At 49.4% G+C, this 13,421-nt stretch overlaps 1 protein-coding gene across 5 annotated transcripts in view; it reads right to left on the bottom strand.

The window, feature by feature from the left end:
• The window catches only part of FGFR3 (fibroblast growth factor receptor 3), a 57,856-nt gene extending 44,886 nt beyond the window's left edge, over positions 1-12,970 (bottom strand). For 4 of the 5 annotated variants that reach the window (XM_074821925.1, XM_074821926.1, XM_074821927.1 and 1 more), the window contains exon 1: positions 12,402-12,970. In XM_074821925.1, coding sequence (XP_074678026.1) covers positions 12,402-12,576 — 175 coding nt within the window. In that variant the 5' untranslated portion in view covers positions 12,577-12,970. The remainder of the gene's footprint in view (positions 1-12,401) is intronic. The other variant, XM_074821930.1, reaches the window with a different exon arrangement.
• Between the last annotated feature and the right edge of the window lie 451 nt (positions 12,971-13,421).

The raw sequence follows: 13,421 nt of genomic DNA, 5'->3' as shown, positions 1-13,421 counted from the left end.
CAGATTAAGAGAGGGCAAAGGTTTAGGGTAGTTTGGGTGGGTTTTTCTCCAACTGATTGTGGGTTTTAGATATATGACAGATCATGTTCACGTGAATAACAATAAGTATATATTCCCCTTTTTGCAAGTTTCCCTTGAGTTACATAAAATGGTATTTTTCAAAGATCCCTATTTCTCAGTAATAAGACACAGAACTTCAAGTCTTCTCTGCTAGCCGTTTTCAGCTGTGTAAAAGGAAAAAATAATAATTTGGGGGCCGCTCTGTCTGCATACTTAGTAAAGAAAACAAAGGTCAAACATTTGAAATGCAAAGGTCGGTAATTAAGCCCAGAAATCCATATCTAGGCATCAAAATGAATAGCCAGATTTTGAGAGTGCTTAAGCGATTTAAATGCAGAGCCTGACCTGGCTCAGCATCTTTCAAAACCAAGCCTGTTATTTCAGTGCCTCAAGCAAGATGTAGGTGCCAGGTACCCAAGTTGGAGAAGTTTAACAGTAATCTCCTTTGGGGAAGGCTGATCCACTTTAATCTAAAATCGTGAATGACAAACAAAAATTTTGTTATTTAGAAAGCATATCTTACTAAAGCTGCACCACTCTGTCCTTGTGCTAAACTCAAGTCTTATCCTTCAGGATTATTAGAAAGAGTTGGGAGAGATGGCAAAGAAAAGTAGATGTCAAAAATTCTTTTATTTCTCCTCTTTAAAGAAGGCTGCTAAAGGGATTAGACAGCTTTGAGTTCACTGCTCTGTTAAATCAACCTTACAATATTTTTTCAGCTTGTTTGACTTGCTGTTTCTGTATACATTTGTGTTTTCACCTTTCTGCATTCAAATCCCACGCTTCACGTTTGTTCTGTGCTTCTCACAGGAAACTTAGTCAGTTCTTTATTTGTATTAAGTCTTCGGAGTTATAGAAAACAGACTTGGAAAACAATCCCTAAATTAGCAGGACTTACCGGCTTCCATGCATACGCGCACACACACAGGGCATCGCATACCATCCGACCCAAACACAGCGGTTTATCATTTCCAGCAGCAGCAGCAGGGCATCAGGTTCACCAGAACGGACCTTTTAAGAGTCTCCTGCAACCGTATCTATTACGGCCCATTTTGGACTGCACGTAATAAATTTAGAGGGAGTTCAAGGAAGTCATGCGTGTCTCAGTTCCCACTCCCTTCAAGCAGTTTTAATGCTCTCAAATAATCATCTTCCACAAACTGTATTATATTAGGCTCTGGTAGTGCCAGAAGCAGGTTAGACACCTCTATACACAGCTGTTTTAATGCTACCGTAAAGAAATGCACACCCTCTGCAGAGGGATGCTGCCAGGGTCCTGCAGCAGGGCATGGCTGGTCCTACCTGCAAGAGCCAGTTACCTTCCACAGACCCTTCTGGATGGATACCTGCCGCATCTTCCACAGTTTGATTTTCCTAGCTTTCCCCTTCCTTTCACCAGAAACACTCCTAAAAGCTCTTCCTTTCTACGAACAAGCACCCAAGTGTCCAAGTGAGATGGACGCTATTGCCACAGCAGGGATGGTCATTGCAACAGGCGAACCAGGGCAGAAAGAAAATGGCCACTTCTCTCCAGCAGACAGAAAACAGAGATGATGACAAAAACCGAGCCCAGCAGCCACCCAAGGGGTGGATTTGTCTGAAAATCAGGCACTGAAGCTAGCTCCCGCCACACTCCCTTAGGTGGGATTGGTGGATGAACTACCACCTTGTACCACCAGGGAAGACAAGAATGAAGCTGGACAACCCCCCCACATATTTATACCTATTTATCCACGTTGATGTATACACCCATAAATGGAGCAAGAGCTGCCCACAGCATTCTGGCCCCTCCACTCGCTTTCTGAGGGTGGGTGGCTAATTCAGGGTTGTCTCCTCTTCCTTCCTGCCCCAAGACCCCACACATTGCTCCTCCAACTGCTTCTTCTCATCCCCGAAACAGCTAGGCTCTAGCACTGGGTAATTGCTCCTGCAAAGACTACACTGTCTGCACCTCATTTGCTATGCACTGGGAAGAGGGGGGCAGAGGGGGAGAAAGTCTCCACTTCAAACGTTTACACATATTTTGAAAGCACCTGAAGAGGTTTCAGGCCCTTTTTTCCCAGGACTAACACATTCCACCCACAAGATGACCTTGTTCAGAGTGCAGATGGCTCCTCGCAGGAAGGATTTACATTGCATGGGGTCACCAGATCCAGGATCAGGTAGGAGCCCAGTTTCTCAGGCAGTGACCCATCACCAAAACCGGAGTGGCGGGTGCAAACCTGTCCCTTTCTGCCCTTGCACCAAGGGAGATGGGGCATAGGAGAACCCCTGCTGTTCCCCTCCCTGACCACCGCTGTGGTTTCCATCCCTCCACAAAGACTCTCCCTGACGGAAAAGCCTGCTGCCTTCTCAAATCCCAAGATGCCAGCATGCCTACAAATAAAAATGAGGCAGAAATCTCACTCCTTCACTAAATAATACACAGGTTGGAGTCCCAGTACAACTCAATAAACACTTTCTAGGAGTGATTTTCCTTTTTGTCTGGGGAGATCGCAAAGCATTTCTGTGGCAGGAGGCTTCAGGTTTGGGTTTCCTTTGCCTCCTTGTCCAAATAATGGCAATACGAATTAAACCACTGGCAAAAAAAAAAATAAGCGTGACCCTTTTGTCCATACTCTGAGGGTTCCCATTTGCTCCTGCAGTTGTCTCTGCTCTACCTGAAACGATGTCAAGAGAAGGTGCTGCTGTCAAGGTGCCCCCCTCCAAGACACCCAAGGCTGAAAGAAAGGTGGAATGTCTGTAAGATAGTATCTACACTGTATTTATTTAAACTCCATAGTATTTACTGTATTTACATTGTATCCCAGCTAGGATGGGAGTTGGGGATGGAGGAGGGTGCCTTTACCCAGTATCTTCAAGACTAATACCAGCACAACTCAATAGCTGCTTATACTCATGTTCCTAAATCAGGAAGTCAGGAGCCTGGGAAGCCTGAAACTTATTTTTATGCTTAATTACAGATTTGAAGTGCCTGACACCAGGCCCTCACTCATTACACTTCTGACACTGATGCCTTTGGGCTGAGCTGGAATAAATGCTTTACATTTGCTCATCACTCACTATGTTCACGAGTGTTTAACTCCGAAGAAGGTGGGTGATGGATTTGTAGCAACTTTTGGCAGGGATGCAGAGCGGACAACATCTGCTATTTCTTACTTTTTTTTTTTTCTTTCCTTTCTGTAATTAATCAGTTCACAAATTGGGAGGCAGAGTTTCTTTGCAGCCTCCTCTTCCAATCACCCCTGGGGAAGCAAAGGCTAAGGACACGTCAGGGCAGCTGCAAGGTCTAAGTGCTGCCCGTGGAGCGTGAAGCAGCATTAGGGCCGGTCAGTGGGAGTGCTGGGCTCCCAGCCCTGGGCTCGTCCCACCCCGGGGCCTCCCGGGGCCCAACCCACTGCATGCTGCAAGAGAGACACTTTCTGCATTTTCCCTGGGAAAAAAAAAAGCTACCACAGAAAGCAGCAAAATCATGCGTAACACACCGGCTGTAAAAATGAATGTACTTTTAATTTTATTTTTTTCCAAATGCATTCACTCACAATTTACCTCTTACGCAGTAAATACCAGCTACTTTATGTACCTCCATTTACCAGTCCCCCCACTTCTTCATGAAACCCCAGCCTATTAACATAACTATTTAAACTGGACATGTTTTCTTAAACATTCTTCTTCTTTCATAAACTGCCAAGTGACAGTTGTTTACTGTCAACAAGCCTGGGTACTCTAAGACAGGGAGAAATATGCCTTTTCAAAAGGCAGACATATCGGCTACCAAAGGAAGATTAAAATCTGGTGGTTTTCTCTTCTCCCTTCCCAAAAATGCTTTATTCATACAGATACACGATACAGATCAGGAGAGATGGTACTATGCCTAATTCCAATCATTCTTTTAATTAAAGAGAGGCTCGTGAAGGATTTATCTGTGGTTGCACATGCTAGTTGTCAGGGCACACTCTTAACTCCCTAATCTTCCCATTGCAACTGGTTTTTCCTCTCCACTTTTAGCTCCGATACCCCCATCTCCCAAAGCACATCTCGGGGAATCAGCATGCTCATCTTGCACAGATCCTGCTACTGGCTAGAAGCAAAACGCTTGCCTGGGGGAATCTATATAGAGAAGTTAAAAAATTTTAAACAAAAATCAAATCACTGGTTAATTCAAGACCTACAGTCTCCAAACAAGCTTCCAAAATATTTCGCTGGGAGGAAATTTCTTCCGCTTGAGTCTTGCACGTGAAAGGGGGGAGGATATGAAAAAAACCCCAAACCCCTGAGAAAACTTTTTTCCCCCATTCTGCCTGCCCGTGAAAGGCAGGGAAAGCTCCTCCACCGGCTCAGCCCCTGCTCGCCTGCGGACCCCCGCAGGGGATTATTAACACTTTCCCCGGTGCATTGTGCGGCTGGAAGATCACGGCACTGGGGGCTAATGCTGGCCGACACTGATACGATGGCAACGAGGATGGGCCATGTGGAGATGGTGGCTGGTGTGGCGGCTGGGCTCCACACAGGACTTGCACCAGAGTCACGGGGGGGCCGGGCGGTGGCTGTCACCGCCTCCGGCGCTCGCGTTTGGGCTGCGATGCTGTCGCTGGCTTGCATCAAAGCTGGAGTTACAAAAACCGAGATGGAAAGCAAGGGTCTGCGTTACAGCAGGTTGAGAGGAACGGGAGGTCACGGAGAGCTGGCTCCAGGGATTGCCCCCATGAAGCAGCACCGGGCGCCTCCCCACCCCCAAACCAGGAAGCCCTTTTACTCGCTGAGTTTCCTCTGCTTGTTAAAATGTTTGGGTCATTAGAAAACTTTCCAAACAATCCCTGCTTATGCTAAATAGCTGCTCCCACCACGATCTGTGAAGGGCTTCAGCCTGCTCCCTTGGAAATCAATGGGGGCTTTTTTGCTTAAGATTCAATAGGCGCAAGATCAGGACCTCATTATTTTTACAAGACTACAAGCAGCAGAGAATGGTGAAACCCCCAAACAAAGCAACAACCCTCCGAACCGGGAGCCAAACTTGCCGTGAAGGATCTTTACAAGCTCTGCCAAGCATCAAAGTAAAATTAAAAATCCAATTCTTGGGAGCTTTTCAGTTTTTTGACAGGGAAAGTGTAAGGTTGATAAAGGCTGGTCTCATCATTTTGATCCAGGAACATCTCCCATAGCTCCCTTTTCCTCAGAAGAAAAGCCTTCACAGATGCGTATTTTGGCTTCCCCAGAGGGAGCAAGTAAGAGGGGATGAGTTGTCAGTGACACATGTTACCCTACCATACCCTGTGAAGCAGAAACACCTTCAGGGCTTCACACGATCTCCTCTGCCCCACACCACTATGAAACCTCCCAGTAAGTCCCCCTGCAGAGCCACCACCAGCAAGAAGACCAGATGGCTCCCGGGACGTGGGTCCTGCTACGGGGACCACGTCTGCACCCCATCTCTGCAGAGGCCAGGTGCTGCCTGCATTGTGTGAGAGGATCCTTAGAGATGCTCTCATCCTTAGCACACTCCTTGGAGCTCTAAGACAGTCAAGTTCTCCACTTCTTGTCTGTTACTTTGCACTGCTCCTCTCTTGGCATCAGTGAGAACTCACCCACGCACCACATAACCACCACAAGGTTTGGCCCCTAAGCAATACCCAGCTGTTTTGCTGACTCCCCTACACCCAACTTGCCTCAGGTCAACTCCAAAATGCTTCAACTCCATTACTTCTGGATACTAGCTCAATCCATATAACCTAGCAGTGATCTGGTCTCCAAAGCTTTGCTGATTTAACTACATCACCTGAAACACTGTACTGAGATTCCTTATGAACAGCATAAGGCAGTTCGATGCCATAAAGGCACAACTACAAAACACTCCACTTTCCAGGGCAAAAGCATTAAATGAAGATAAGCTGACAAATACTTCCATTGGTTATCAAACTGCAGGAGCCACCCTGCGGGTCTCTGGCATGCCACAGTGCCCCATGGTTGCCTGTTATTTCCTTTCCCTAAAAACCTTATACTCAAACTAAGGGATGTAGGGATTGCTTGGCTCCTTGGGTGAAAAGGAAAAGAGGGAAAAAAGCCCCAAACCAACATGCTGCCATGCGGCAGCTTGACATTTGTGGGTAGTCACACAGCTCATAGTCCAAGCCCTGGGTGCAAACACCGACACTGGGGTCCTCGTGCTGCGGCGTTCCGGGGGAAGAGTGCCTCCAGCCCACACCACAGCCTGTGGAGCTTCGCTCGCTTGCAGAGCGCGATCCCAGACTGCGTCCTTTGCTCACCCGAAAACTTGGAACCCTTCTCTCTTCTGAGTCATTAATACTTTTAACCCCTCGCAACCTGCAGAAATGGCACAGGCCCAAAATCTCACAGATGCTAAACGTGTAAGCACATGGTAATTGTTTTGCATACAGTTTTGTGTGATAAAGAAATCTCCTTCCAAGTTTTAATATAACCTTTTTATTTAACCAACTCTTTATCTTCCCCCTGCTTTCTGGATTTGAGAAGCAAGGCCAGCACACAAGATCTACCTCCCCCTCTACAATAAATACCACACCTTTTTTAGATGAATACATCTGAAACCAAAGCAGTTACTGGAGAAATGTTTTCTTACTTGACCATACTGCTATTCTTCAAAAAAAAAAAAACTTTGCTACATTGTGTAACCTGAGTGTCACAGCAAAAAAAACCCAACAAAACAATTTAACTACCTGGCTAGCCCCTATCCACCTGAATGCAACAACCCCCCAGATAGCCTATCAGAATAATAGGGCAGGCTTACGTCTGATTACCTTTCACATTTTAACTACTAAGTTTACCAAAGGTTTTACTCAGCTCATATCTCACAGTTCTTGTTTGCTTTTGATATTACAGAAACTTCCTGGTCATTCAAGCCAAGGAACAGATACTTTAGGGGTAAGCACACCAGGAATACCGCATTCACCGCAGGAATAAAAGCCCTTCTTCACACATCCAGGGCTTTAAATCATATCTGTGGTACCCGGCAACCTGAGCTGTGAGCGTATCAGAAAGGGGGCACCAGGACAGTCAGCTCTACTTCAGAGAAAAAGTCTATTTTTTTTACAAGATCACCAGATAAACAGCCAAAAGAGGGGCAAACAGTAAACCGATAAGCTATGTAGAAGGCCAAGGAAAAAACGTCAGGGTGTAAAAAGGAATTTTAAGGTGCTTTCAGCACTGTACGTGTCTTCAGACATGGTTTTAGCCCAGAGTTTGCATAGGGGGTGCTATCAGATTTACTCCTCCTAACAGCCTGGGCTGCCCACTTCCACATACCATGAAAGGCTTTGCTGAACCACAGTCCCATTTGCTGAAAAAAAAAAAGAAACGAGGTAAGGCAAATTTTTACCAAGCCACCATCCTCTCCAGTATCTAGCCTGGTACATGGAGGAGAATAAAGTTTATTAACTAACCAGTATTAAAAGAGATGAAATGGCAAACACTACTGCAGCTACATAAAACCAGACTATCGAATGGCTTGGAGGGCGCTGAGACAGCAGGCAATTTCAAGCTGGTGTTTTTTGTTTTTGTTTTTTTTTTTTTTTTTGAACGGTCAGAAGAAAAGAAGAAACAGGTATGCAGAGCCAGACAAACCCCCAGGACAGGAAAAGTTACAAGCATGTAGCACACTAGGAAAAGGAGAAAAGTCTTCAAATGGGCAAACAGAATAAAAATAAAAGTCGGTTTAATTGATCGTCTGTGTATCAGGTTCAGCCTAGCTGGGAAAAAGTCACCAAACTGTGGGGAGAATTTCACCTGTATTTTTAGTAGAAATATCTGAATCTGTAGTATTTCTGCTGGGTCTACCCCACATATATTAAAAATTGACAAAAGCGAAACTATGAGGACAATGCAGCCACTTCTCCACCTACTCTGAAGCCTGAGGGCTCACGCCCAGGCTCCTGCATTGGATCCTACACACTTCAATGACCAGCCAGAAAAACCTACCCGCGGGCCATGCCCTAAACTTCACTGAAATTAAGGCTCAGCTAACGCCTTCAGTCACAACTCTGTGTGCCAGCTGACCGATCACCGTCGGGAACATCTTGGTCAAATGGTTTTGTAAACTGGAAATTTTATTAAGTGCTCAGTAACTGGGCCAATTCCCTATCTTTTAGGGTCTCTAAGTGAAATAGCAGATGTACACAGTAAGTTTTCAGGGAGGACAGCTTTCTAAGCATATAGTTGGATATCAAAGTTCACTTTTATTGACATACTTTAAGAGGAAACATTTTGTTTCCCAGACTTATAGAGGGAAAAAAATCCTCCTCCAGCTTCACGCGAAATTTCAGCTTTGTCCAGGCAGCAGACTGGGTGCCAGTGGATGGAAATGGTCCAGATGCAGCAGGGATGCAGCAACCAAGACTTCTTGAGTGTTCACCTAACTAAAAACCACGCTCAGGCAGGCTGTCGGGACAGGTACCTGTTCCCAAACAACGCTGAAGAGTTGTTGGAGGGAGTCATAAAAGTTAACGTGCTGGTGAGAGTGGCTTACTTTAATTGCATCATTTAATTAGCAGATCAACACTTCGCTACACAATTTTCAGATTTACTTTCATCACGTTCCCTACTCAGTGGTTGTTAATAAAGTCTTAATTAAAAGAAAAAAACCCTCAGATTTAATTGGAGTGACCCTTGTCAATACGCACAGAAGACGTGATGTTATACAGCTAGTATCTAATACATTAATGAGTCCATCTCTGCACTGCATTTTCTAGTTTGCTATTTGCTAGGTAAAAAAAATATTTTAAAAAGGAAAAAAAAGCCGTATTTCATCATTCGTTACTCGTGTCCTCTTATTGCTCAGTAATATATACTAGTCTCAACATTAAAGACTTAATGAGCTTTTTAAGTTGCTGCTGTTAATGAGAACAATACTTTTAATCTCAAAACTGTATCACTCATAGCTGATGTCCACTGAAGTAAAGCGTTTCTGGTCTTAGGCACGAAGTAGGAAGCACCATCCATATATAAGAGACTCTTTTTAGAGGGTTTTAATGCATACATTCCGAGGCCAGCTCCAAGAATGATCAGTGCCATTTGGCACTCACTTCAATGCCCTTATAATTTCAGGGTGAACTTTGAAACGTTCAGATACACAAAGCGAAGCGACACGGATCGCTGTACCCTACACCTCGGACCCCTCGCTGGGCACATGCTGAAAGGCTACAGGAGCCTGGTTGCCATCAGCTGCATGAAGAAAACCGTCACAACCAGCGCATCACCAGTTCTTTCTAAGCAGAAAAGTCACAGGAATTGGTGCATGCCCTCCCATTCAACTTAAGCAAAATCCTGAAACCGCCCCTCTTCCGTTCTTTTGGCTGGAAAACTGCCTGTGCAGTAACTCTGGGTGAAAATTTGACTCCAGGGCTGCACAAGGCAGCTTCGGTTCTTGCTTCTGACAGACTGGGAGAGCTCTTCCCTTCCCGCATAAACCTGCTCAAATGTTAGCAGTTTGCTGTACAACTTCTTTCAATGCACGTAGACAGCTTTAGCAGCTAACTAGCGGAATACAAATCCTAAGAAGCCCAGAAATTCCCTTTTTCACGTATACTGTACACAGACAGACACATACACACCAGCTACAGGAGACAAGCTGGTTATCAGAAATTTTTTAAAACCGAAACGCTGCTGTTTCAGTTGGTCTGCTCTCTAAGAAAACAGCCAGCGTTACTTGACATTCACAAATCGTACGAAGTAATATCTTTATCTGAATACTAATGCAAATTGGACGGGCTTTTTTATATTGATGTCTATTCTGTGGCTGCTGAATAGAGTGACCGCATGCTCAAGGCTGCAAAGGAGTTCACTGACCTCCCTAATCATCTCTGTCATAGCCCCTGAATGACATACACATTCAATCCTGCCTCGCCTCTCTACTTTCATTCATAAAAAAAAAAAAAAAAAAAAAGGGGGGGGGGGGGAAATTTGACATTGTTCTTCCTGCAGCAGTCCCGAGAAAGGGAGAGAAGAGAAACTCAGCCCAGATGAGGCCCCTGGTGTTTTTAGTTTAGCTTCTATTCAGCAACAGCCCCGCCATCTGCCTCCTTCCTGCCAACAGCCGAACACCTCCCTGCGGAGATGTTAAAACCTGCACCCCCTCCACCTCCGCTAATAGCGAGTATTCATATTAGCAAACATACACATACCTCGAGAATGCCTCCCTTCAATGTGTGTTTTATGTAGCTGAGTATAGGCACAAAGCAGTAGCTGTTATAGCCTTCACAGCCCCGTGTGGAGAATTAGATCACTGGGGAAAAATCCTTCCAAGCCCCTTTATGGAAAATAAGGCCTTAGACTGTAAATGCAAAGCCCAGCGAACAACAACCCTCAGTAATGAGCCAATACCCCATGGCCCATTTGACTAGGAGAAAGAATTTGCTTTTTACCATTCAATTCAAAAAGACTGAAAAAGTAAAATGTGTTTTTACTTGGCTCTGAAGGTTTATATTCTTTACAGTTTCTTTTGCACAACCTTTTCCCCCCCAGGTCGGACGGGCAGCGGGTGCCCCCACGCTGGCGGGGCCGCTGGCTTCAGCACGGAGCTGGGCGAGCAGCACCGGCTTCACGCTTCCCCGCGCACGTGGTCGGCGGTGGGAGAGCCACCGGCATCGCAAAGCTCCCCCTGCCCTCGCAGCCCCCCGCCCGCAGCAGCCTCCAGCAGCTCGCTGTGACGGGGCAACCCTCGGAGACATTGCTGGGTGTTGGGTCAACGGGAGCCCTCTGCTCAGGGCTGAACCCTGCTCCCAGGGAGAACAGGGGGGGTTTGACAGTGACACTTTGGAGAAAGCTGACAGAGCCGTAAGAGAGCCCGTCCCGAGGATTTCCACCGGAGCCCCTGGAAATCCCAACCCGTCGCTCAGCTCACAGACATCGCTGGAGGGATGTTTCCCTCAGCGTGACCTCTGAGTACACCACTTGCCACAGTTCAAACAGCATCCTAAAGCCTTAACTTGCAATAGTGCCTTAGAGCACGGGAAGGGTTTAGCACCACTTGAACACATCATCAACCCCAAGCTACGGGCTGAAGGTGCGAGTGGAAACCCAGGGGACCACCGAGGCAGCCACCAAGGTTGCTCCCCACCCCCGTGGGTTCAACTGTGCCTGAAGTGACAGCGCCAACACGTACTTCAGGCTCAGCCAGGGAGAACTGGGGACACTTCGCTTGTGCCGCTTCCCACCCCAGTGACCAGCACAGGCTGCTCGCTTCTCCCGCACACCAACCTCATCTGCTCTGACCACGTCGCTGAGATGTTGCCCCATAAATCAATTCTTTTGGCTGTGAAAAATGAGCCAAACGAGTTACACTAAGAATCTGGTGTTTTATTAGGACTTTCTTGAAAACAAAACCAACCCCCGGTGTGATTTATAGCTTTAACCAAAAGGGGTATGAAAGTAATGCCCCCACCCCCCAGCCTCCACGAAGCCCATTTATTCCCCTGTCACTTTTTTGGCAAACAGGCTTCAAACCCTTTCCTGAACAATGGAAACTTTCTGCCGGGTACATGCAATCCCGAAGACGGGGGGCTGCGAGGGGGCTCCCTTCCATTAAAGAGCTTTGAAAAATAAACAGGGACTCAGGTAGCAGCTGAGGCGTATCAGAGAGACACGACGTTTCAAACCCGTCGTATATTATTTAAAAAAAAAAAAAAAAAAGAAAAAAACAAACAAACCAACAGCTTTTGTCCGACGTGTTAAACTTTTTTTCACTTGCAACTGCAGTGGTGCCACTCGAGGGGAGATCTTTACTGCCTTCCCCCGAGATGCTGGTCCCTTCTCAGCACAGCCGCGGTTATTACGCTGCGATCCAGCGTGTGCCTACCCAGAGCTGTCGCAACTCCAGTTTTGCTCCCAAGATGTGGGTACAAATGGCCCTTCCTTACTCTTCCCACCCCGGACACACACTGTGAGAGCGTTTCGGATGTGCGCTCAAGATGCGCGCTCCAATGCGCGGAGGCATCCTTCCCTCCCCAACCGCTGTTATAAACGCAGCCGCGGGTCAAACCCGGGGTGCTGCATGTACTGCCACCGCTGGGAGAGGACTCCAGGGACTCAGGGATCATCTTAAAGACAGTTTTTCCCCTCCTGGCCGCCTCTGCGGCTTGCCCGAGCCGCGGTGAGAGGCGGGTCACGCCGGCACGGCTGCCACCTCCCCGGCCGCCGCTTTTTGGGGACTCCCGCTCCAAAGCCGGCTCCGGCGGTCCTCCAGCCGTCCCCCTCCCACTCCACGAGAACGTGGGGGCTCGTAGCGCTAAACCCGGCCCCCCGCCGCCCGACACCCCCCCTCCCCCAGCCCGGGCCGCAGAGCGGAACACGTGTGCGCGGCCGCGCAGCCTTACCTGCCGGCTGCCCGCCGCTCCTCTCCGCCGCCGCCCCGCCGCCCCGCCGCCCCGCCGGCATCCCGCCGACGGCCGCCGCCAGGCACAGGCACCAGACGGAGCCCCAGGCCGCCCGCATGCCTCCGGCGCGGCGCCGGGGGAGGGCGGCCGCCGCCGCACCGCCCGCCTCAGACATCCCCCGGCCGCATGCTGCCGCCGCTCACCGCTCCGCTCCGCCGCCGCGCTGCCGGGAGAGGGAGAGAGGCGCTCAGGGGGAGGAGGAACCCCCCCGCCCCCGGTGCCGACACGGAGGAGAAGAAGGGAAAATGAAAAAAATAGTAATAATTAAAAAAAGGGAAAATAGTAGTAAAAAGGGGGAAAAAAGTGGTGGGGGCGGTAAAAAAGCGCAAGGGGACGCGCGCAGCCCGGGCGCTGAGCGGCGGCGGGGCGCCTACCTGCGCAAGCCCCGCGGCTGGCCGCGCACCGCGCATGGAGGGAGGTAGCGAGCGCGCCCGCGGGAGCCGCCGCCCGCCCGCTGCCGCGGCGCTCCTGCGTCTGCTCGGCGCAGCGCGGGCGCGGAGCGGGGCGGCCGCGATGTCCCCGCCCGCCGGGCCGGGCCGCCCGCCCCGCCCCGCCCCGCCGCCGCCGCCGCGGGGGGCCGCGCCCGCCGCCCGCCCCGCTCCGCTCCGCTCCGCGCCCGGCCCCCGGGGCTGCGCGGGGGGGGGAAGGTCTCGGCCGGGAGGGGGAAGGGGGCGGCTCTGCCGCTGCGCTCTCCCGCCGAGCCCCTGGGGTGAAGCAGCCACCCTCCTCCCGTGAAGGTGAGATTAAAGTTGGGTGGGAACCCCGCGGCAGCGCGCCCGTCGCGGCTCCGGAGTGGCACCGTGTGCCGCGACACACTCCCGTGTGTTCCCTTTTTCTGGCCCTGTACAGGGCGTTTTCTGAGCAGAGGCGGTGGGAGCGGCCGAAGGGGGATCCGGGGGTCGGGGGCAGCACGGAAACTGCGTGCGGTGCTTGGGCTCGCACAGCAAATGGGCGACGCAC

The sequence above is a fragment of the Strix aluco genome, chromosome 4 (genome assembly GCF_031877795.1).
Source record: "Strix aluco isolate bStrAlu1 chromosome 4, bStrAlu1.hap1, whole genome shotgun sequence".
In the NCBI taxonomy this organism is placed as follows: Eukaryota; Metazoa; Chordata; class Aves; order Strigiformes; family Strigidae; genus Strix; species Strix aluco.
Note: the sequence above shows the minus strand (reverse complement) of the source record. Positions and strands in the feature narration are given on the sequence as shown.